The sequence below is a fragment of the Thermobia domestica genome, chromosome 6, assembly GCF_964235325.1.
Source record: "Thermobia domestica chromosome 6, izTheDome1.hap1.1, whole genome shotgun sequence".
Taxonomy (NCBI): Eukaryota; Metazoa; Arthropoda; class Insecta; order Zygentoma; family Lepismatidae; genus Thermobia; species Thermobia domestica.
This window is the reverse complement of record NC_137459.1, coordinates 188163202-188189115: the sequence shown is the minus strand read 5'-3', so window position 1 is coordinate 188189115 and position 25914 is coordinate 188163202. Positions and strand designations below refer to the sequence as shown.

Genomic DNA, 25914 nt, shown 5'->3' with positions numbered 1-25914 from the left:
CTTCTTCGCTAAAATCCAGGACATTTAGGTGTCTCGAGAAATATTTTCGGGACGCAGATCTCGATTCCGTGACGGTCCTAGATTTTCTGGGAAGAATGGCACCCCTATCTGTACAATTATTTGGACATGCACCAAGATGATAACACTCTAGAATGAATTAAGGAGTGCTGGGTAGTTTTGGCGCCCCCCATTTGGGAAGACTTAAGGCAAAATTGAATACATTACATGAAAAGATATATTTGCAAGGAACACATTTCTGTAGACGACAGAATTAAATACAAAGTAATACAGCTGTATTTTAGGTTTATAGGTAGAGTTAGTAGTGCAAAATTATTACTAGTGCTTTATGCAGGATAAAATAAGTGAGTATAGAGATACTATTTCACACCGGCGGTGTATTTTTGCATAGTGTACGAAAATTGTATCTTATGTTTACAAGTAGAGCGTTACTAGTATAAAACCATGACAAGTGCATTGAAACTAGTATCATTACCAAAACCTACTTCTTTTCACTATCCTCACTTATGATTATACTCACCATCGCTGACACGCCTGAGCGCGGGCACACCAGCTTCGCCCTGCTCTGACTCGGTTAGATAGCATTCGTGCTTTTTAGTTCCCACCTATGACAGGTTGGCTTGTGTTTTTGCACTAGTTTTTTATGCCATACATTCAGATGCCGCATTCATACGTAAATCTCAAAAGAATTATAATTTTTCAGTAATTACTTTTGGTGGCCCCCTTGAATTTTATCTATGCTAATTGATATATTTTCATGTTGCCCACCGCAAATCTTTTAGGGAAAAGTAAGAAGAAAATTAGTGAAAGAATTATGTTTTTTTCTACAATTATTTCGAATGGTGCGCCAAAAATAAACATGCACGGATTAAGATATTCAGAAAGGAGAATGAGATTAAAGATCATAAAGTAGGCGACAGCTCATAAAACTGCACGCCATGCTACTTAAAAAGTAATGATTAAACAAAAATGATACTTTCATGTTATTCTTGAAACTGTAAATAAATAAATAAATAAATACAATTTGAAAATTTGATATCAGTTTCCTACACTTAAGAATACATATTACATCTTATTCTTCCACAATAAATGTTTTCAGTTTTCTTAAAGCATGAGATTGTAATTTATGGGAATTAGATTTTAAACAAATTAACGTTAAGTTGCCTAAATAACAATTATGTTCATTTGTTTTTCTAAATTTTAAACTGTTTCAATTGCACCAACAATCATTCCATCACTTCAAATTTTGAAATGTCAAATATTCTGTTATTACATAAAGTATGTTTAAATTATCTTTCGAAAGTATTTTTTTTATCTTTGCTGGCTGAGAATAAAATAATTTATGTACCGTACTTTGTTTTTTAAAGACAGTTATGAATTAAGAAAGCTGAAGATAGTTGTATGGGTTGTACTCGCACAGAATATAGTGTACCAGCATCGTACTTTGCAGTTGGCTCGGTAGCCGAGCGTGCTAAGTCATCTCCCACTGTGCTTTACGTTTTATTTTTTCCTCTTACGATCTAATTGTATAATTAATGCATTCATTTTCAATAATTATATTATGTACTTATGCCTATTTTAGAAGGAATATTAAACATTTATGTATAGGCCTATACTGAGACTGCGGTGAGACATTATAAAAAACATCTAAGCAATGAAGCAGAATTTATTATTTGAATCTAGCAACACTTTTGATCTGAGTCATTTTCTTTTTCAAAACAATTCCTTATTTGGGGTTCATTACAAAATAAAATTACACTCATTTAGCTAGAATACGTATTTTTGTAGAAATTATTTGGCCTAACTTGGTAAATATTTCATCTATTAGCAAGTGAATTGTTTTATTTTGTACCGACGCTAATAGATGGTGCTAGTATCAACGTCTATAGACTTAACTGCCATCTGGAAAGAATCGATCTAACTATTTGATGGTAGGTTAATTGTATGCTCCTTTATCTGCAATGCGATGTTGCCACATAGTGCAGAATCGCGTGTTAAGTAGGGATGGCCGGATCCGAAGATCCGGATCCTTTGGATTCGGATCTCGGATCTGGATCCGGATCTCGAATATCGGATCCGGATGTGGGTCCTGATTTCGGATCTGGGTTCGAAATTCGGATCTGGATCCGAAATCCGGATCTCAGATCTTAATTCTTACCCAAACCCACATCCCACCCAAATTGTGATAAACTTGAATATCAAAAATTCGCCGAAAGTAATTTCACGAAGTCCTGACAGTGAAGAAGAAAACAGAAAATTAAGACGAATATTGACAAGTCTATTTGTCTCCTTCATTCTACACTAAAGATCAAATGCTTGACTTACTAAAAAATAATCTGATTTGATCCGGATGAGAGTTCGAATGTCGAATCTAGGTCCACCCGGTTGCAGGACCGAGATGAAATACACATATATTAATATTTGAAACCGGAATACAAAACTCGAATATTTAAAATTCCTCAATGCACCTATTTCATTGACAGTTAAGAAAACATAAACAGTTAAGACAAGTATTGACTAGTTTTTACATATATTTATCTTGCTCAGTCTGCTCAAAATATCAAGTGTATACCTTACAGTTAGATTTAATAATTATTTAGTAAATCATAATATGAGCACCGAGAATAAACTATGAATTTTGGTGCCCTTTATCTAGATTTGAAATTTCGGATTCATACATAGAATCAGGCTGAAAGATAAATATTTGAGATCTGGAAATCGAAACAAGTGAGATCTGGAAACCAAGATCGTAGCCGTTTGTACCTAGGTAATGCGAACGGAAGGCACTTGCACTAATTCCGCATGTACTTTGGGGAACACGAGAAACTAAAAACTAATAAATATTCTTTTTCAGGGGCAAGTCGGGCTTTAACATGAATTTTCATGAGTGTTGTGTTCAAATACGAAAACTGTAATTGCGACTTGTTTGAAATAAATGCCTTTATTTTTTAGCAATAAAGTTAGGTACTTTCACATTGAATAAAAATTAGCAAAACACATTTCACTGATTACAGTGCTGGTTCTTATGGAAGCTTTCACACTGAACCGAAGATTTTCTCATGTGGGTATCGGATTGCCACAATTCACCTTGCTGAAAAACGTGGTTTATCAGGAGGTCGGCCAAGATTCTTTTGGGCTTAGCCTGTAGACTGCTTCTGGTCTCAATTATTCCCATTTAACAAGACTAACCATATATAAAGTTGGTTCGAAATGATTTAAAATATCAATAATTGACCTTAAGGGGATAATCGCGATTTAAATATTCGTAAATCAGAAGAGATGTAAAAGTTAAGCGTTAAAATAAATCCGATAATTCCTAATGCAACCTAATGATAGCAATAAAACTCTTTATGTAACATTTTCAGAGCTAAGATTAACAGTTATGTTCTTGAACAGGGTTTATGGCAACATAGATTATTATAAATCCAATTATCATAAGTATTACCTCTGACAGCCCCGCATTTCACATCACCATCGTCCTTCATCCTGACAAGTGGGCAATTCACTTACCCACAATGACTTTTCAGGCGTTCCAGTGACATCAATATCTCAGTTTGGGTTTGGAATCATGCTTCGGTGAACCTTGACTATCACCATCAGCAGCTATTAGAGAATCAGAACTTATTTATGTATTAGATAATGTGGGTAACTATAGCTTTTCGTCTATAGAAGACGGAGAGCGTGCCTTCGGTGCCCGTGGTCATGGGTTAAATTTCCGGAGAGGCACTCAACAATTTCGATGTTGACCCAGCATCGTGAAGACAATTCGGGAGTTATCTTAAGTAAGAGGTAGCGGACTCCAGTCTAGAAAGCCGGCATTAGAGACTTCATGTGTCGATACGTTGACTACACATCCCCACTTTGAACGTGAGCCCGCTGGTAGGAACAGAAGGACTGTCGTGCAAGAGTTTAGTTTGTTTTAATTATCATAAATGCCTTCTTTATTATTAAATTTTATCCAATATTTTCTTTTCAACTAATTTGCGAAACTCAGAGCTAGCTATTTGTTTTCTTTCTAATTCATGTTCAAAGTTAGCATAACTAATCACTAAGGAAAAACAATCTTTTCAATAAAATTCGCCTCGCGTCTTTCGTAGCTCTTAAGTTTAGTTATTTTTAGTTTTTTTTTTTTTTTTTTTTAAGTTTAAGGGCGGTTTATCATTTTCCCTATTTTTTTTCTAGTTTTACCTATGTTTCTTTGCATGGACATTGCGCCTATACGCACGTGCTTAGTGTGTTCGTTTACAAAAGCGGGTCATTTTCCTGCCACTATAGAAAGTAAGAGTGGACTGTATCAGAGAAATATTAATTGACGTATGTAAGTGAATATATCTGTGACAAAGTCATAATTACTCAGTTTTTGCATCGTACATAGTTTCCTCATCCTCATTAATCTCTTCACCCCCGCTTCCTGAATTCCAGTTCTAGTATTCTTTCTTGATGGGGGACTGATGTCTTATGTAGGCTTATTAACTATAACATCAGCAATAAAGAAAGTACGGTTTAATTTGCACTAATTTTAAAACATTACGTTAATTAAATAATAATACGGAGCGAGCTCACGCTACTTGTTAGGATTCTTGCTTCGCAATTGGATAATACCGGGTTCGAATTCGGGGACCAGCCATCCTGACTGAAGATTTTGCAGGGTTGTTCCTCAGTTATACTGGGCAAATGCTAGGTTGGTACCTTGATCTAAGGCTCTGGAGACCTTCCTTCCATTCCTTTTCCAATGTTTTCATCTGTTGATTACTACAGTGTAAAGTGGCCTCTGAGGATGTATCTGGTAGCTTATAATAAATAAACAATAACGACGTAATATATCTTCACAAAACGTGTGGGTTAATTTAACTACAGCCTTACAGTCCCAATAGATAGCTAAAGTTTTAATATCAATTTCCTGACTTTTAAATACTATTTTCACATTGTTTCAGCTTTCAATTTTCTCATGTATGTTCCCACCGAGAATTGAAGAATCTGAGATCACATGAACAGATGCGAATATGTTAAATATTTTTGAACACTTTAATATACAAAACAAAAAACGCTTCAATGATACGATGCATGGATATGTTTTGGTTACGTCCTACAATGTATGATTAAAGAAACCCGGAGGGTGAAGAAAAAATAACAGAAATCTCTTTTATATTTACTCCTTTAACAAACTCCCGACCTCAGAAGGGCAAGCCATAAGTTAGGTAATAAAGTCATACAACAAACACAACCATATCGCTCTCCTCAAATTCTCGTGTGTATGTTTAAAAATCTACTGTTGTTCCACGCCAACCAATCTATATTTTTTGTTGTATATACCTTCGAAGTGAAAGATATTCATTATTACATTTGTTGATGGGTGGACTCTAGTGAGTCAGAAACTACTATTAATAAAGAGTTTGTTTTGTCTAGTATTCCTGCGATTAGAAGGGCCTTATGTAAACGATATTTCTTTTGTATATGAGAAAAAAAGAAAGTTTATTTTCTAAGAATAAAATAAATATTTTCAATGTGAAGCTAACATTAAGTTTCGAAGAGGAGCTAAACAGAAGAATTTGTTACCATTTACATTAGTTTTCAGACAGTTCACTATACTCTGAAATGAGAAGAAATCAAACTTGGAAACATTTTACTAAAGAGACTTCGACAGAAAGTGCAACATGTAAATATTTCAAGGTTAAAATAAAATAAAGAATAAAGGAGCACAAACGTGTAATGGAAACATTTAAAAGCACAGCAACCTACTATATCAGTGAATCTGAAAAAAGTTTTAACGAATTTTAGATATTCAATTTTATCATCACAATTTCAGATGTAGGTTTGGATACGAATCAAGATCTGAGATTCGAATTTCGGATCCAGATCCGAGATCCGAATTTCGGATCCGGATCTCACTGGATCCGGGATATCCGGATCCGAAAATTTTTGGCCATCCCTAGTGTTCAGACGACCATCCGAAATGTATATAATTATATATATATATTTTTGCTTTGTTTTGCTCTGTGGTCCGTGGGCGTCATTTTTAGAACACCCGATATATACTAGGGATGGCCGATTTCGGAATTCGGAAAAATTCCGGATTTCGAAAAAAATATTTTTCTTTTTGTAATTCTAAGAATTTTGTTCAAATGCAAACGAACAAATTTCCTTTTTGTAATTCTAAGAATATATGATGCAAGTTAAGCTGAAACTTACATCCTAAAGTATACACTACTCAATCTTTCCATGGTTAATGATATACGATGTACTAATATTTAATTTTTGTTTAACTGTGATATCCAGAGGTAAGACATATATCACACCAAGATAAACAAAAGGACATAATGAAAATAAGTTATCATGCGTAGTTTTCGAGAAAATTGTGAGAAACGAATTTTTATGAAGTTAAAATATGCGTCACTTGTTGCCAATGTGATGCAATTGATAACTTTTATGCTGGAATAATCTTATTATTATATTATTATTATTATTATTATTATTAGTTTATGTACTGTAAAAGAAAAATATGAACTGTTAAGTAGCAGATTTGATCTGTTGTTTTTTTGATGTAAATACGCAATGACTATCAAGGACAACGGCATATTAATGTACTGAATACTCTGTAGACTAGCAACAAATAACAAATAAACAATAGTTGCAAAAAAAAATAAAAAATAAAAATAACTAACTTGGGCACGTCAGGTATCACATCCACATTGCGAATGATGTTCGCGAGAATATAGGGACGCATTGAGACTCTAGCAAAGAGCGTGGTGTTATCATGTTCGTTTGGCTAATCTTAATAAGGTGAGCCTGATATATAAAGTTGTTAAAGTCATATTATTACTCCAAGAGCTGTACGATGGAGGCATTAACGTTAATATTAATGGAACAATTGAGCACTTACTTGCTCTAACGGTTAACCTCATTTTTGAGATGATTCTTAGACGTGGGCCTGTTGGCATGCAGTTAGAAGATCTATACCCATTATTGAAAAAGCACACGTTATCTATGGAGTACTAACGATTTGCGTCACTATCGAACACTAACGTAGCACTAGCGACGTGTAAAGTCGAAACTGGGGTCTGACGTAAGTGGCTTGTCAACTTCACGGACATTATATTTTTCTTATTCATGCAGGGTTTATGTCACCCGTGGCAAACATGAAATTCGGCGCCTCCAAATTTATATGAACATCTATTTATTGTTCTTCTAGGCGCCCCTCCAACCACACGCCCGGGGCACGTTCCTTCCCCTTAGTAGCCTGTATTCATATATCTCAATATTTGAGAAAAAAGTCTTAAATGAGTGAGTGTCTGACTGACTGATCAACGTTCAGGCCAAAAAGCTTAAGCTAGAAACTTGAAATTTGGACAAGACATACAGTAAGTACCACTAGGAAAGGATTTTTGGAGATTTGACGGGGCAGTAGCAGAAGAAGAATGGCAATTACTTTCTTAAAATGCCATATTAGTGTTACCCACGAAACGAGACAAGACAAGACGCGAAAAAAAGTTTTATTGTCTCGTCTCATTTTTTGTAAAAGTCTCGCCTCGATTCCCAAATGGTTCTCTTTCGTCTTAAATAGATTCTAGGCAAGCCTTTACCGTCTCCATTCTAAAATTTCTCATCTCGTGTGTCGTAAATGTATATACAGTAGACTACCGGCTATCTAGTCCAATGTTGCAAAAGGGTAAGCCGGATAACAAAAATGCCGGGTACATTGGAGTACTATGATCGTTGCTCCACACATACCATTAAAAACACACTTTTTACATCACATTCCGTCTATTAATATTACATTAATACTTAGTACAGACAAGTAATTTATAAATATTTGTTAATATGGTAACATACGTTTAAGCGGTATTATACAAAAAGGAAGTCAAAAAGAATAAAAGTAGTGTAGACATTTTAAAATAAATTTAATAATGTCTAATTTATTTATTTATTATGTTTCCTGCAACTAAATCAGGAGTTCTCAACTTTTGCACTGGCGTACTGCCGTAAGTAGTACGGATCACCCTTAGCGCCTCGCGATCAAAATTAACTAGGCCTAAGAGAGTAAAAATATATAGTATCTAGTTTTAGAAAATGTCCTTGATCGATGACTGTCTCTTCTTGGCACAGTCGCGTTTTCATGAAAGCGTTACTAGTAGATCGTTTAGAAAACATTTCTCATTTTATTACGGAGTCTTCTATCTTTCTTTCTTTTTCTGTCTCTTAACTAGGCCGGATAGTGTGAAGTCTACTGTACTTGACTTTTGGAAATAACGCAAACAGTAGTCTTTATGTAATAATTTATTAATAGGATCACTGGTGGCTCGTTTCTGAACCCAGCATGATATGCTCAAAATGAAGTAGCAATTTGCTTTGAAGCTATCTGGATACAATATTTTGATGTACTGTAGGATATCCCCGTGTCCTATTTGCTTGGTTTGCACAAAATTAATGTAGGAATTCGGGAACTTTTATTTTGACACATATCAAAGATAATAAAATATGCTTTGGTCCCGCGTGGCGTAGTCGCTAACACACACGTCTTTGATGCAAGCGGTCCCGGGTTCGATTCCCGGTGGGGATACTCGGTTGAAAAAGTGTAACAGCTTTTTCAGGTCAGCCATTTTAAGTGACTTTTTTCCTGAGTTTCCCTCATTCACACTAGGGAAATGCCGGGATGGTACTTAACATACAGGTCCAAGCCGCTTCCTTTCTTCCCTGAGTAAACATGGACACCAATCATATCCCACCATTTCAAGCACCAATCAGAAGTCGCCATTTCAACCACCAATCAGAAGAGTCCAATCATACATACATGAGTATATATATTCCATATACTCTATTGTACCATCATATTCGCCTGAAGATGAGGACGATGTCAGCCCTCGAAACATCGCAAGATATAACAGTATTTACCTGGCTGTTAGCCCGAGAAGACCTGTTCACAATACGTCGCCAGGAAAGCTTCAATAGATACTTTCTCATTTGTTTCTCGTTTGACCCAGCCAGGCACGTAGCCAAGGGGTGAGTCCGGGGGGTCCGGACACCCCCTTTCGGAACCAGAAATGAAAAAAAATAAGGAAGGATAGAACGGAAAGAAACGAGAAAAAGAAGAATCAGCGTTAAAAATATAAAGCTACAGCAAGCGTTTGATTACTTTTTATTGCGAGGATCTTTCTGTGAAGGAAACGGGGGGAGGGGGGATTCAAGTTGAAAAAATATTATTGTAACGGAGCATTCCGAAGTCCATCTAGCTCCATACTAACCGTATGGACTACAAATGACGATCGATAAACCGATTAGATCTGATAGACTCAGGTTGAATTTAAGAAATGCCCATAATCACCAATAATATGAGCCTGGCAACATAGATTCTAGTCACACTTAGTAAAGAGATTTTCAATTTCGCGGCAACACTAATCTCCTTTATAGAATATCTTTATTGCCAAAAGAGATTTCGTTATTATCCTTGACGGCATTAAAAGAAGATAAGAGAAAGAAGAAGAAAAAAGACAAGAATAACCGAGTTCGAATGACCTCGGAAGACTATATCTTTTTTAATACTTTTTTTTAATATTCTTTTACTCGAGATTTCTTCATAGCTCGTTGAATTGAAAAAGAAAGAAAGATAGAAGACTCCGTAATAAAATGAGAAATGTTTTCTAAACGATCTACTAGTAACGCTTTCATGAAAACGCGACTGTGCCAAGAAGAGACAGTCATCGATCAAGGACATCTTCTAAAACTAGATACTATATATTTTTACTCTCTTAGGCCTAGTTAATTTTGATCGCGAGGCGCTAAGGGTGATCCGTACTACTAACATATCGTCATTTTATTGTCCTAACAAATCAATATGGATATGTTGTCAGTAAAATATTTAGATTGATCGAGCCCCTGGTGTATAACCACAGTATTTCATGACATGCCCCGCCCTATTAGAAATCTTGGCTAAACGAACCACTATATGTTGCCAGTAAAATAATTTAGAATGATCGAGCCCCTGGCATAATAACCACAGTATTTTGTCACGGACCCCCCCCCCCCTCCTCCTATTACTAAATTCTGGCTACATGCCTGACCCAGCTAATTCTCTACATTCTTTACCAGCACACATTTTTTAAAGCGGAAAATGCTCCCTAAATACCTAAGCTCACTATTTTCAGCAGATGCACAAATTGGGTACCATTCTATCTACATGAATATTATATATATCGATTACTGGAAACCGCTTCTAGCTATCTATTACCATATTTACTGTATAGTGATTAACGTTAAAACCGGAAATGGTTGATTTGTACCGCTTCCGGTTTGAATATTATATTCATCAGGGAACTATATTCTTAACTACTGACTCTGTATATTGCGACCAAAACTGATGGTAATCCATCAGATAGTTCTTGAGTTTTGGTAAACTAAATTTGTTAATGAGTGATGACGGAAGAAATACAAGGGAATCAAGAGAGCCACCGGGAAAATTTTCAAACACAAAATTAGCCATCGAAAACCCACATGGCTTGGGTTAGAATACCACAGATGAAAACTCTACCACTGAGTCACCATTCACCCTCTTATTAGTGTTATTAATTATTATATAAATTAATGAATGCCTGCTTATGTTAATTATTGAGCAATTACAATGTATACTTCATAAAGTCAAAAATTATAAATTTGTATTTACTGTACGTAGGTATGTTTACAATAAGCGAATGTTATCAGAATGGTTGTGGAAAGTTTGCTTTCAAGGTTTTCTTCATTGCCTTTCGTCTGGTTAGAAAGTAGTTTGCAGTGCTTTGGAACAGTTGCAGGTTGGAAAGTGATGTTTCAAACATACTGGCGCCCTTTGTGTGTGTGAAAATACCAGTAAATAACTGCAGTAGCAATTTCCTGCCTAAGTGATAAAACATATCCAACTACAAGAAACTAATATAAGTTATAGTATATATTATTTATGGTGTATTGTTTAACAGCTACTAGCTAGGGATTGCCAATTTCAGAATTTTTACTTTCCGGAATCCGAAAAGTAAAATCGGAAAAATTTCGATTTCGGAAACAATCCGGATTTTTTTCCGAATTCGGGAATGTTTGCGATTTCCGGAATTTTTCGATAATTTTGGCCATCCCTAATATATACATATCCCTCTAACCAATTGGTATGGCGCCCTCCCAATATCAATACCAGCGCCCTTTTCAGGAAGTTAGTCTACCTCTGATCCGTATCTTTATTTGTTTATATATAATGTACACTAGCGGCAATTATAACTCTCTATAGAGTTTAAGTGTATCTACTCAGAAGTAGAAAATCTACTATTGGCAACACCACAGTTGTCCTATTCTCCTCTCTCTCTCTCTCTCTTGCAAGTACCTAAGCTCAGAACGCAGACAAGTTGTGAAGACCGTTTCAAGGCACAAAAAGCCGCATAACAGAAACAAAAACATTCAAAGCAGTATTTGAACACATGAACCAAACTTGATACATTACGTAACCAGCTGGTGGTAATCATTTTGTTTTCAGCACGTTTAAAGACATTTTTTTTCCTGAGAGCATTATATAAAAGTGCTACTCAAGCAGAAATAAAACCGTACACATAGTTTGAGATTAAGGGAGGAAAGGACAGCTTTTTATTTTTAAAAGAAATAAAAAGCACCTTTTTATTTTCTACATTAGGAATATATATATATTATAATTACTATTACTAAGTTTAATGAGTAACTGATCCAAATCTTGTGTGTCAGTGGATATTTCATTTATATTATCTTAATGATTTCATACAATCGTAATGTAAGTGATCAATATTCCTAACGAAACTGACATGAAAATGCATGCAAGGTCACTTGTAGCTATGTAGATAGTGGATATAACTTTAGTGGGGAGATCACAGGGAGATCCATGTTCGATTCATGGTGGGAGTTCTTGTGGTTCGGATCCCACGTTAAGGTGTAGATCCACAACTCAAATAGTAGCAATGCTGAAAGGGACGCTGAACTCAACACTAAATCCAAACGAAAATGTATGTATCTCTCTGTGGTAAAGTGGAGCCCTATCTTTCTGCATCCTTCTCCCAGATTCGACTCCCTGTGAAGTGGTCATTAATAGGTTCTTTGATTTAAAGTTTAGAATCGTTTTTCAGCATCCAATTCCTAAAGCCATTATGGTACACTTCATTTACCAATAATAATAACAGCATTGTGTTACAGAATTTTTTTTTTCCTATTTCTGGAGAAAGAAGTTGCGATTTTTATAGCCAATTAAGAGCTGAATTCAAGTATGTGTTTAGTTTTCTGCATAGAGAATACTTTAAGAGTAATCATCATCATCATTAAAATAGGTATTTTGGTATTATTGGTAGATTTACGTCTCGTAAAGTCTTGATGCTGACCTGGTTCAAGTAGAGGGATAAAAGTCAAAATGTAACTTATTACTGAGATACTGAAGCCAATATATAAAACTCGTACCAGTTTCGCAGTATGGGCATCAATACTGGAATCGGAAATGATAGATTTCTACTACTTAGGGAAGGGGCCGAGATCAAGACGAGACCGTGACTCAGCATATAGAGTCCAGATCAAGACATGCACTTGTATTGCGAGACGAGACGAAATCTATTCTCGAAAGTTTTGATCTCGTCTAGAAAATTGACAAAAAGTACTGAAATTGTCTTTACTCAAAATTCATTGTGTTCTTAAATTTTACGTAAGGTAATGGAATGACTATCATCGGATGACCGCAGTCATCGGTGTATGCATAGGAGAAAGGCGGCAACTGTCACCTGCAATCGATCACTTCATATATCTAAAATGTTTCAAATAACACACAATTACAAGATGAGGTTCTATTATATGTATTATTCTCTTTCGTCAAATGAATTACGCGAAGAATATGCCATTATATTCCAAAAGTTAATCTATAAAACAAAGACGTATGGTATTAACTTCCCAGAACTATTTTACTGGAACTGCTCGTATAAGTAATAATACCGACTCTTCTTTGAAACTGAGAGAAAATCCTCAGATTGAAAGAAAGCAAGGCCTGGAATTCTAGATCTACATAAAGGATAAGGTCACTGAAAGATGAAGAGCATCAGACTAAACCAGAGATTTGGCTAGAAAATTAAGATATTAAAAGCTGAATACTTGAACTGTATATTGACATTTCTAAACACATCTTTTCACTAACCAATAAAAGTGCTTAATTTAACAATATAATTTCAGATATAATCATGGAGAAAATATCATGCAGAATAGAGAAAATATCAACAACTTTGATCCTTAGAATATTGTATGATTAACTTAACCATTTATACTCTGAACTGCTTTGTTCTGCTCAACATTAATTAGCTGTGGATTGTTATCTATGTAAAGCGGATATTTCATTTTCTTCAATATAGGAAAAATTTGTCCAAGTTTTGCGATGTATTTCGGTTCATTTTAAAATGTGTTGATTCACCTTTTAAAAAAAGTGAATCCAAGTTAGAATGTGTGCTTAAAATTATGCCACCGGGTAATAAACTCAGTTTTTTTTTTTTAAGGTAACATTTGTTATACAGGTAAGATCAAAAGTAGATATACAACCCTGCATTTTTAAGTACATCATTTTACTTTATTTAAGTAATGAGTTTATTTACTCCTGTCTGTTCAGAGTTTAACGTATAAGTGAAAATATATTAGAAACATATAATAAGGAAAATAAGTCAATACCTGTACGTATAATAATAAATAAATGATATAAAATGCCACAAGCCGATCAATATGGGACTGTAGTACCTACTTTTGGGCCACCCTGTATTGGGTCGATTCAGAGTTACAAGACGAACTTTATTCCAAAAGATTTTAAAACGGGAAATCTAAACAAACAGCTAGAATATTAGAAGAATGAATAAATGTTTGTGTGTTCCTCTATTTCGTAATCCTGGATGGAGAGGTTAGAATGTTCAAATAAGTATGTGAAAAAATAAATCACATTATTTTTGGCAAATTTTAATCATATTTGCGATAAATTTTAATCATATCTCAGACTAGTTGATAGGAAAACAAGAAAACTCCCCTACTCCCCTCCTCTTTCTCGCCGCAAGAGGGGAAAGCAGGAATACCATCCCTGATAGGGAAGGAAACGTTTGAGACATTCATATCAGTATTGTTTAAAATCTAAATTTTCCACTCCACTACGCGCGCGCTTTCTGTCAATGTTAGGGAGTTTGCTGTTCCTTTTAGCTACTCTTAACCCACCCATCATTCACAACTTCAATTAATATGGTTATTTTAAGAAAATGATATAGCATTGTTTATGTATTTTATAGACCTAATAAATATTGATTTGACCATTTAAAAAAAAGTATAACAACAGTTATTTATAAACCAAATTTATGCTGATTCTTTTATTTGATGTTAGAAGGGGGGAGAGAGTTATGATGAATAGTTGACATATGTTCCCACTGTAAAGAAAGAAATAAAAATAGTTGTATATTCGATTGGACATCGAATACGTGGAATATCGCTGTGAAGATTGTATGAATTTAGCGTGTGTGAACTCTATAGTGTGTGAAAATATTGTAGTGCTTGTATATAGTAGGGAGTGTATTAGTGGATGTATGTGTAATACATAAAAAAATATATTTATTTTTTTGTAACGTGTTTTTAGTGTGTGTGTTAAGCAAGATTCTAGAATGTCTTCCAGTTCCGTGATAAAACATAAACGCGGAAAAGCTTTGAGAAGTGGTGAGAGGCGCTGCGTTTTGGATGTGTTTAATTCTTTGAGAGAACATCATCCTCATTTAAATGTAGAACAATTGGCCGACATGACTGCAAAACAGACAGGGGTGGGACAAGCAACTGTGTACAGAATCCGACGGGAGGCCAAATTTAATTAAAATAAACTGAAAAGTCCAAAAAAGACGCGCAAAAGCACTTCCCTACTTGAAAAATACGACGATTTTACGAAGTCGGCTATTCGATGGAAGGTACATAAGTTCTTTTTCCGAAATGAGTTGCCAACGTTAGATAAAATTCTGTCAGCAATAAACACCGATGATGACCTTCCATTTTTCTCTCTGCAACTTTGCACAGACTATTAAAAGTTATGAAATTTAAATACGTGTTGCGCAACAGGAAAGGTTTCATAGTTGATAGGGATGATATTGTGATCTGGAGGAGAAAGAATCTCCGCTATCTTCATGGAAAACTGCAGGCCAGCAGCCAGTCCAAAAATGTAAAGGTGGTCCGGTAGCATTTAGGGGGGGATCCAATCACATTATAGTTCATCAACATATTATTGTTCATTTTCAAGTCTACAGTGAAAATTTTAGGGAAGCCAGTAAAAATTTTGGGGGGGCCAGCCCCCTAGACCCCCTTTGATACGGGCCTGAAAAGGAGTCGACACACTTCTTAGTTTTCTTATCATATGTTGTTATATTTTTGTTGCCATATGCTACGGAGGAATTGGGGCTCAGTGGTAAATTATTTACTTCCGGTCCGGTCCTTGGTCATGTAAATTCGTGGCTAATGACATCGTGTCAGTGAGTTTTCTCGGGGTTCTCCCTTTGCTGCCACTTTCCTCTTCCATCAATACTTCCTTATCATTCATTTTCAATTATCATAGTCTCCTTTAATCTATATGGCATACGTGCGAGACGTTAACTAAATATGTCCTTTAATTTTTTTTTCATGCATATGTTGGTGTATTAACAAAAAAGAAACCTGATAAAATCATCGTGCTGATACAATAAATTGTGTACAAGGTCCAACCCTGCCATCAGTTGTAATGCGCACTCGAGTAGCAGACATAGTCCACTATTCCAACGCTTCTGCACACCCCCGCTTTTTGAATTAATGAGCATACTTAAATTGAGTTGACAGTTACTTGTTAACCCGTATTGGTTACTCTGTTTAATGTGTTAAGAACCAAGAAGTACGTACACGTTTACCTGAGAGTTTCAATCCGTTATTTACACACTTTTTTTTTTTTTTTTTTTTTTTAAATATCTACATAGCAGCGAATGGGGCTTTGTATTGCTAAAGAGAACAGCAACACAACCCCAGTCTCAAACTGTAGGCAGCTAGCAGGTGGGTGGTGGGGATAGAAGTTCCTATCAACTTGTCTGAGATAGACTTTAGTAATGTTGAACTTACCAAATTTTGTGAGAAATGGCGCTTTCGCAGGAAATTCCCAATACTTCACACTTCACTTTCTTGAACATTGTGATATTGTCAGACAAAGAAAGAACGTGGGATGAACACACATGTGAACTGAAGAAAGAAAAAGAAAGAAAAAAAGTTACTCAGCGGTCGAAGAAAATTTTTTTTACATGCACAGTAAACATTAAGAATATAAACTGAGGAGTGAAATCAGTTGATAACGCACAAACACGAAATTGTCGAAAAAAGGAGCTTGAAGTTTAAAAAAAAAATAAATAAAAAAAAATAAATTTAAAAAATAATAAAATAAAAATATTAGCAAAATTGTATCTTCTCACTATATGATCCAGTTTTCCTTTCTAAGGTTTCTTTGTTGTGTTGAAATTATTAATAATTATTATGAGAAATGTACATCAGATAAATCAAAAAGTACCTTGAGTATTATCAAGTTTTCACCCATACCCCTCAATTCTCCTTTAACAGAGACCATATTAACCTATTGAGTTAGCGCACAGAACGGGTACTACTACATTACACCCAGAAATAATAACTTTCCTGTATTGTACTTCAGTACTATTTACCATAACTATTCGCAGTAAACTATGTATTTTGAGATTGGAGTACAAAACGTTCAGACACTATAGTACTCGCGCCGAGTCGTGAAGCTTGGGCTCTACATCAATCATAGAAAACTTCGGTACAATTCGTGGAGCCGCTTTCCGAGCGCCTGGGGAAACATCAAACAGCTGAAATTCACCAACTATGTTTCCGAGCTTTGAAGACATAGTAAACGAGTATATATATATAAAAAAAAAAAAAAAGATTTAAAAATTACCAATAATAACACTGCACAACAATAACTACTGTAACAACTATTCTAAAATGGTAACAATAGCACAAATAGTAACAACGAAAACAACGCAACAAAGAATTAACAAAACGAAACTTGACGCCAATCCGACAACACTGTACTCTCGGGAAATGTTTTCCGTACAGCGCGAGAGAAAACATTGACAATATTTGATGGGTGGGGGTTGACGACCGAAACACACCCTCACGTTCTATTGGGTGGTGAAATCGGTAGATCTAGGTCAAGCTTCACGACTCGGCGCGAGTACTATAAGTACAAATATTTATTCTGAATATAAATCTTGAAAATTTTCTTTTCCTTTCATTTATTATTATAAACCTGATCATGGCCTCCACTAATATAGAGAGCATGAACATTGAACACTAACTACCCAGTCTATACTAGAACAGTTTTATACACTAAGAGGTAACGTAGGGTAGAAAATAAATTAAGCCAGTCAAAGTAATGAAAAAATGTCCCCTACCCAGAACAAATTGTAACAGAAAGTCTGTTTCGATTTTATGGTACAGAAAAATAATCTAAACAACATATCAAAAGTGTAGCAAAATCTGACGTGTATTTTCCCACAATTTTTAGCCAATATATTGGATACTGGAGCTGAAACGGCAGGTAGGGTTATGGCACTATATATCGAACACTTAAGGACATTCCTATGAATATTTAATCATTATTTTCTATCAGTGAGGAACAGAGCACTGTTTTAGCGATAAAACTGTAAAGGTGTTATTTATTGGTTGAAATTAACCCTTTATGACAATTATAATTAACAATTTTGAAATTAGAAGAACATTTAAATAGCAAAGTTGTATTACTTCATGTATCGAACGGGCTGTATTATATATCGATCAATGAGGTTTTAATTATCGAACAGGCTGTTTTATATATTGAAGAGCGGGGTTTAAATATAGAAACAGAATATTTTGTTTTTAAACAAGTTCACTTTAAGGACAACACGGATGTAGTTTCATTGTAAACACACTGCAATAATTCTAAAATATAAACTAAGAAAGCAGACGCAAAGAGAAATACATATTAAAATATTCTAAGCTACAAAATGTTTGTTTCATATCGTCACTATTCAGCACAGAGGAGCATCTTACGATAATCTTTTTGGTTGCCTTTCTTCTTATTCGGTTCTTTCCGGCATTCCTCGCAAGATATTGCATACACTTTCTTCAGCCTAAATTGTTGGGGTCTCTCCGTGGCTTCAGGAAGTTTGAGAAACTCTTTAAAAAATCGTCACTACTACTTGAGGAAGGCGAGCATAATAACTCCGAAGCAATCTCATCTTGATGCAATTTTTTGACTTGTGAATTTTTACTCCAGTTTTCGAAATTATGGCACCTAGAAGATACTTCTTGGGTGAAGGGTACATATTTAAGTGTTTATTATGCCATGTGTATTCACGATTATCACTTTCTTACTCTTCGTTTTCTTCTTCTGAGCTTCAATCATTTGTTGTTTAGTTTTTATCAGCCAATTTAGTTTCATGTGTCACACTGCACCGGGTTTTAACACTTTTCCAATAATCATCCAAATCTGAATCAAAATCACTCTGTTCCTCATCGTCACGTCTTAGTTTGTCACGGAATATATTAAGAACACGAGGAGGCATGAATTCTTCCAGATCATCAAGCATGAACTTCAATTTTTGATGAGGAGTAGGGAACTTTTGTTGAGAAGATGAAGGGGTACTCTAGTCACTCTCTTGCTGTGGTTTTCCCACTGGGATCTTCCGAATATCATCAACACACTTGGTATAGTCCCCAGCAGCAGGACTCAATGAATAAAGACCACACTTACGAAATGCGCTTTTCACAATTTCTGGTTTGACGGCATCATTACAAACTTTCTTCAATTGGGGTGCAAAATTTACCTTCGTTACCGAGAGTTTTGATTTTCTAGTCCTAAAGAGCATTCTTCAATGCTCGTTTCAAGGGTGAAAGTACGCCTACATCTGCTGGTTACAAAAGATGAGTGGCATTGGGGAAAAGACAATACACCAGTATTCGATGATCGTGACAATATGCACTGACTTGAAGTGATAGATGATTCCTGTGCCCATCAAGAAAGAGAATAACAGGAACTGTGATTTTCTCAGTGTCTAGCCACAGACTAAACCGTTGGAGGTAAGTCAAAAATGTAGTTTTCATTCAGCCAGTTTCTGTTTTCTCATAGATCCACAGCTCAGGTACATTCTTCTTCATAATTTGCTTAAGTCGTATGTAGTTGTAGATAATCATGGTTTGGGCGCAACACCCGTCAGCACTATGTCCTCTTTTTCTTTAGATGTTGCTGTAATTTGACGCTGTACTTCTCTCACACCAAGGTATTTTCCTGAAACCATGTGGAACAGAAAGTTTGTTTTGTCTGCGTTGAGGATCCTTCTTGGGTCTTCTATTATTGCACTTAATCCCTCAGATTCAAGATAGCTCTAAAGTTCAGCTAACCAGCCGTGCATTCTCTCTTCCAAAACCGCAGCCCTGCCCTTGCTAGTAGTTTCAACCTTCTTCTGAGATAGACAAGGATGTCTTCCCATAAAACACCTGAATCAAATTTTTCCTGGTCTTCCATGCTTGAACGATGTGCTTCTTTCTAAAGACTGTACAATTTCCTGAATAGTGCCCAGTAAATTACTTTTCTTAAACGGAAATCCTCTCTTTGCCATGTTCATTACCCGTTTAGAAATTCCTTCTTCTTCTTGTGGGCTCAGAACGGCTTCCGCCCAAGAGCAATCTCAGTCTTCTGACGCCCAGATAATTTATCGTTTAACGTTGTGATAGGAACCTGGAAGGTTCTCGATGCCTGCCTTTGAGACATCATACCGGACCTCACCTGCTGAACAGCTTGTCAAGGCAGATAACGAATAATGGAATGGTTTCATTTTCTGACAGGTTTGATTCTGATTTTGGGGACACCTTCCTTGTTGGGTTTCTTAATTTTGCCCATTGTCAAATTCTGAGCAGTAGTTAAGGATACTAAACAAAAAATGTAAACAATTATTTATGATTAACTTCAATTGTTTTTACTAGTCTATACATTGAGGAGAAGAGCCCGGGTCAAAAGTGTGAAATAATGCGATCAGCACGATGTAAAACCTCGATTAGATAGGCTCTCTTTGACGAAACATTACTAAAAAATGGTAAATCTAAATATTTTTATAACGGTTGAACCCATGAACTATCACATGCAAGGTGGATAGCTTACAATTCAGTGTAAAACTCGGTATTCAGTGCAAAAGAAATCAACATCTTAGTTAAATTAATATTTAAATCACCAATAGCCCTTACAATTACAATAATGTTCGATACAAAAGAACACTTTTCCTTAAAGAAACCTCTTTTATCGAACGGCATTTCGATATTACGAAATGGGTCTCGAGTATCGAACATTATTTTCTTTTCCCTTTAAATAAGATGATAGCTGAAAAGTAACATTATAACAAAAAAATACACATATATTAACAATTTGCATTATTAAAAGGATACCTTATAATGACACCATCACACATAGGAAAAAAGATAATTACTTACAAAAAAAATATAGCGATTTCTCCAATCTCCCACCAAAACCACAGACTGGGAAACTTTCCCGCGTTCGCTAATATCGAAACGTATCGACCTATTGATTTTTATAAGGCCAGGTTTGGAAGGGTGTGTTCACAAATTTCAGATAGTACGCAACGTTTTTGGTTTTCTTATTTCTTAACGAAATGACCATGGTGTTCGATATTTAGGGGGCGTTCGATATTTACTGCCATTACCCTATGTCACCTCTCAGAATTAAGATAGGAGCTTTGTTCTTGTGTCAAATTGATGGTAATAGAGCATAGAAGTGAGGAAAGCTGGTACAGTCGTGCAATGACGCCATCATATTGAAATATAGCAGCTGTTCTTCCCAAAATTTTGTTATACTCGGTTTGTTAACTATAGAAATTGGCACATAACTATGAAACCGTTATAGATATCAAAAACTCATCTGTAATAAAAGTTTAGGGAGTAGAATATGTTTTTTCCAATGATATCAAAATGGTTTCGCTGTCTTATAAATTAAGCGAGCTAGACCATTTTATATGTTGAGAGTGTTGTGTTTTATATCATTGAAGTACGCAATCACAGGCTACATTTTTTTTTATCTTAAACAAATGAAAGAAATTATTCCTATACAATTATCTGAATTATTCTTATAAATGAAAAGTAATGATAATATTAGTGAAGTACATCACTTTACCAAATTCCATGTGAGATTGTTAGCTTTATTAAAAACCAAATCAAACATTCGCTGGAATGCAACACTAGCGAATAAGACTGAGTTGCATTTTACGATAGATCAAATAGTCCTTATCCTCATTGCAGAAGTTTACCTAAATTTGTGACAGTCACCGATTTCGCATGAAACGTGCTCTTGTATTTGGAGGTCTATTTGAGCACTCCCTGTGCTGATGCTTGCAACTATGGTTCGTGACGTCACTTCCTCATATAAATCTTATGGATGAAAATATGTAAAAGCGTTTGTCGGGCACTGCAATACAAAAGCAATTAAACGACCAATAAAAACTGCAATAGGATTGCCGATCAAGTAAGATATTTAATTCATAGTGTTCAAGGTATGAGTAACATAAGAAATTACGATCTTGGAAAAACCGTAAGTACCTGCAATTTTATTTATGTATTTGTGTTGAAGTCGTAATATAGAGACTGCTATATATTAAAAAGATTAACCTCAGTCGAAGAAAAGGTTTTACTCAATTTGATATAATTACAAGTTGAATTGAGTGACGAATATATTATTTACGTAAAGCCTGGACCTTAGTAGAAAACTGTGTGCGTTAGTATATATCGAGCTGTGCATGCAAATAGTACTTTAACCGAAATAACGTCATCAATATCGTCAATTCTCCTGCAATATCATGTTGTGGATATGCACACACGGTGTAGAGGGGTTTTTAATTTATTTGTAAATTGTCAGAAACTTTCCAAGTGAAGTTGCTTATGTAAGTGGAAACTACAAACATCACTGGTTAAGAGGAACTAAGTGTTTTATTCTGAAACAGTTCATAACTGCCGAAAGAACGGGTGATGGTACATTAGATCCCTGAGGGAGATGCTTTCATTCCTTGCTGCCGCAGAACAACTTTTACGCAAAGACCATCTACATTCATTTGCAAGATATGGGAAACTTGCATAGCACAAACCCCTATGTACACTCAATGTTTCAGAAAGGACTTTACGTTGTCCGACGTTCTGAAAAGTACTGGGCAGGACTACCAGCAGATCATTTCATCAAAGAAGTCCTGATGAGAACCATAAAAACCAGCGGAGACCTGACAAGAGGAAGGGGAATGACGGACTTTCAAGCAAATCTATGGGTGTAGTTAATGACATCATGTGTTGAAGTTAACTGTGCTGTGCAAGAGTTCACAGGTGTGAAGTGGGCCTACAACACAGTGAAACTGCTCAGGTCCGAAGTCGAAGGGATGCTGAAGACACAGACAAGTTATTGAAATATATAACTGACATAAACCCATTCCAAGCGGATTCCTCAGGTGTGCGTGCATCTGAGAATGTAAATCTTGATCGAGCCGAAGAAAGGAGAAAGCATACTTCGCTCTATGGTCGGTAAAAATATGCAAACTTACACCTTTAAACGAAGTGAACAGGCTGTGACAAGGGCAATGAAAAAGCTTATAAAGCTTAATAAAGAAGTTGTGCAAATCGATCTCTGTCTCTTGTTTCAACGACTCGCTGTAGCTGCAACTAGTAAAAGAAATACAAGCAGAAGAGCTCTTAAAGAACGAACTGTGCAGTTATCCAGCAGCACTCTCGGATTCGCTCTCCTTCCACTACAGTCGAATAAATCACTTCTTGCGAGTACCTTGTGGACTGCTGCTAAAGAAACACAGCAAACCAAACCTGTAAGCAGCGTTTACATTCTGGATGGAGGTGCTCTGTTACATCATGTACAGTCCGCAGCAAAAAACTGCAACATGAGGATATAAGTTTATTGTGAAACGACGAAGACTTTTGCTCCAAAATAAGTGTGCAGGGGAGAACGCCAACGTTTCTCCCGCTGTCACTCATACCACTTAGACGTTCTGTTGATTCCCTGCGCTGTTAGGCGTAGTTTCACAATAAACTTTCATGCTCATGTTGCAGTTTTTTTGCTGCGGACTGTACCATGGACTCAAGGCATTACGTTTTTGGACATCTGCTGTTATTATATTCAGTGCATCTTCAACATCATTATGGCAGTGCAATACTTGTTTTCGATAGATATTCTGATGGTCCATCTATAAAAGATGCAACCCACGCCAGAAGATATGGCAAGAATGGCAGCCCTGATGTCCTAATATCTTAACAGCAACCTCACCATAAAAAATAAGAAAACTTCTTAGCAAACAACGGTTCATCCACATGCTCAATTGTCACCTAGAAAGAACTGGATGTCAGTGTGTACATACACAAGGACATGCGGATTTATTAATTGCACAGACTGCGGTGGAAGTTGCTTGCGAGAAGGATGATATTGTTGTTGCTGATGATACCGATGTACTGGTTCTTCTTTGTCACCACACACGTGCTGCTCGTAATATTATATATATATATATATATATGTGTGTGTGTGTGTGTGCGAATTAGATAATTTACATTAGGGAGGAGGATAAAATTAGGTCAATTAGGCCAACAGGACGTAGAGTCTGAAGGTGCAGTAGTTCAAAATGAGACAATAATGCCTTAACCCCCCACACATAAATATGACATCTGTTATAAATAAGGGATTTACTAATTCAATAAATCTACTGACAACTATGTATACAGATCCTTCGTGGCTAAGCGGGTAACGTTCGCGCCTTTGACGTAGGAGACATGGGTTCGATTCCCAGCGGGAGCTCATGTGGTTTGGATTCCACGTTAATCAATAGGTCCTGTCTCATATAGAATCGCTGCTGAAAGGGACTTTAAACTCAAAGGCAACTCAGTAACTATGTATATATTGTTTGCCATTCACACACTACACCTAACCTTTCGGAACGTGTTTAAATGATGTACTCACTCTAGAGGTCTGCACGAGCTCGGGCCTACAAATCATATATCACTTCGGGCCCGGGCCGTAAATTTTTAAATATACAACCATCTTTCTCGGGCCTAACTTTGTAAATATGCTGTACAACGATATATATTACACTGTTCTATCTGGACAACTTTTAAAGCATTACTGCAAAATTATACCTCTAATTGCTGTAAATAAAAATACAATTTTGCGTTAATTATTAAGTTTCTGTAATTCGGACTTATTTGATTATGACACGAGCTCGGGCTTAAATGCCAGAACATAGTTCGGACTCGGGTCGGGCCTCACATTGTAAATTCACGGGCCGGGCCGAGCCTGGGCTAAAAATTCCGGCCCATGCAGACCCCTAATTTTCTCGTGCTCGTAGCTTTCTAAGGTTTATTTACTTAAAATTCGGACCAAGTGGTAGCCATGATTACAAGCATATGTTAGTTTTTCCGCTCATATTGAAATCCACACACAGCCTTGCGAAAGAAAACCTACTTCAGTATTATGAAAACACTAAAATTATTAATTAAACCGGACTTACTTTTCTTTTTTCTTTCTTCTTTTTTTAAATACGTATTAGCCTATCATAAGAGAAATGGATTGTTGTTGGTTCCGATTTCTGGCATCAAAGTCAATATTTAAAAACTCTCAATTTAAATTTCGAGCTTGAGCTTCTATTTCTCGCTAATGCTGCGCTTTTTTTCTTTTTGTTCTTTTTCTTTTTTTCCCCAAATATCGATTCCGTGACAGAGCTCAGGAAATCAACACTTACAATTACCTCACTGTTAGGTTACAGCTGAGTTGATTCACTATGTGCAACGTTATCAAGTGAAGTATAAACACTATATTGAAGTTTTCCAGACAGTATTATTGGCGTGGACAGCAAACTGTAGAGCGAAAAGAAAGAAAGATGGAAAATGAAGGGTTATCTTTAAACAGCCCGCTCCAGTTGAAGTGCTTATACAGACACGGATAATGAATGACACGGAGAATCAGTCACGGAGTATTAGCAATTGCTGAAACAAACCATATGCGCTTACGCACCTTCACTAACGTGCCTGCTCACTACGGACGCATCCTCAGCAAGTACGTTAACATAAAGCAACGAGAGAATACATAACTCAGATTTTGAGTACAGTTTCAAAATTTCATTTCCGTAAACTATAAAAGATAGTGATGTTCAGGCAATAATAATAATCCGCTTAAGTTCTATCAAGTCCACTTGTTCTATTTATTGGATATTATGAATATTATGCAAACTTGCAAACTAAAATGAAATATAACAAAAATTAAAACAATATGATAATCGATACAAATGTAGAGGATGAATATGACACGTCCCACCTTCGCCAAGTATGGTGGATGAAGCTATTTGTTTACTTCTTGGCCAATCGCTAAGAGCATTTATAAATCCCTATTGACTTTATTATGCGCAATTACTACATTCAAATTAACGAACAACGACCAACTGAAAGGATTTATACGGTTGCAAGTAACAATTGTAGTCAGAATAATATAATTCAACTAAACAACGGTGAAACAGGCGAAAATTAGAAATGACCAAAACTGAATAGTTTACATAGTTCATTCCGAAATACAACTAGAAGATTAACTTACAAGAAATGGCAAAAAAAAAAGTGAAATTTGGCGTTATACTAAGCATGGTTTGGGGGGGGGGGAAGCGAGCATCCCCGGTGGGGATACTTCAGTTGATTTCTTTGGGGGGAAACAAAATGTGATTGAGGGGAAAAATCCCCCCGGTAATTCACAACCTATATACATATATATCCCAGAATAAGAAAGGGAATGCGCAGTCTACATCAGTGGCATGTTCAAGCAATCCAAAGCAGCTTGAGAGTGAC

At 35.9% G+C, this 25914-nt stretch overlaps 1 protein-coding gene across 2 annotated transcripts in view; it reads right to left on the bottom strand.

Annotated features, from left to right (window-relative positions):
* LOC145688366 (uncharacterized) overlaps positions 1-25914 on the bottom strand; it is a 335311-nt gene that overhangs the window by 138782 nt on the left and 170615 nt on the right. For both annotated transcript variants that reach the window (XM_081762515.1, XM_081762516.1), the window contains one exon: positions 16117-16233. In XM_081762515.1, coding sequence (XP_081618641.1) covers positions 16117-16233 — 117 coding nt within the window. The remainder of the gene's footprint in view (positions 1-16116; positions 16234-25914) is intronic.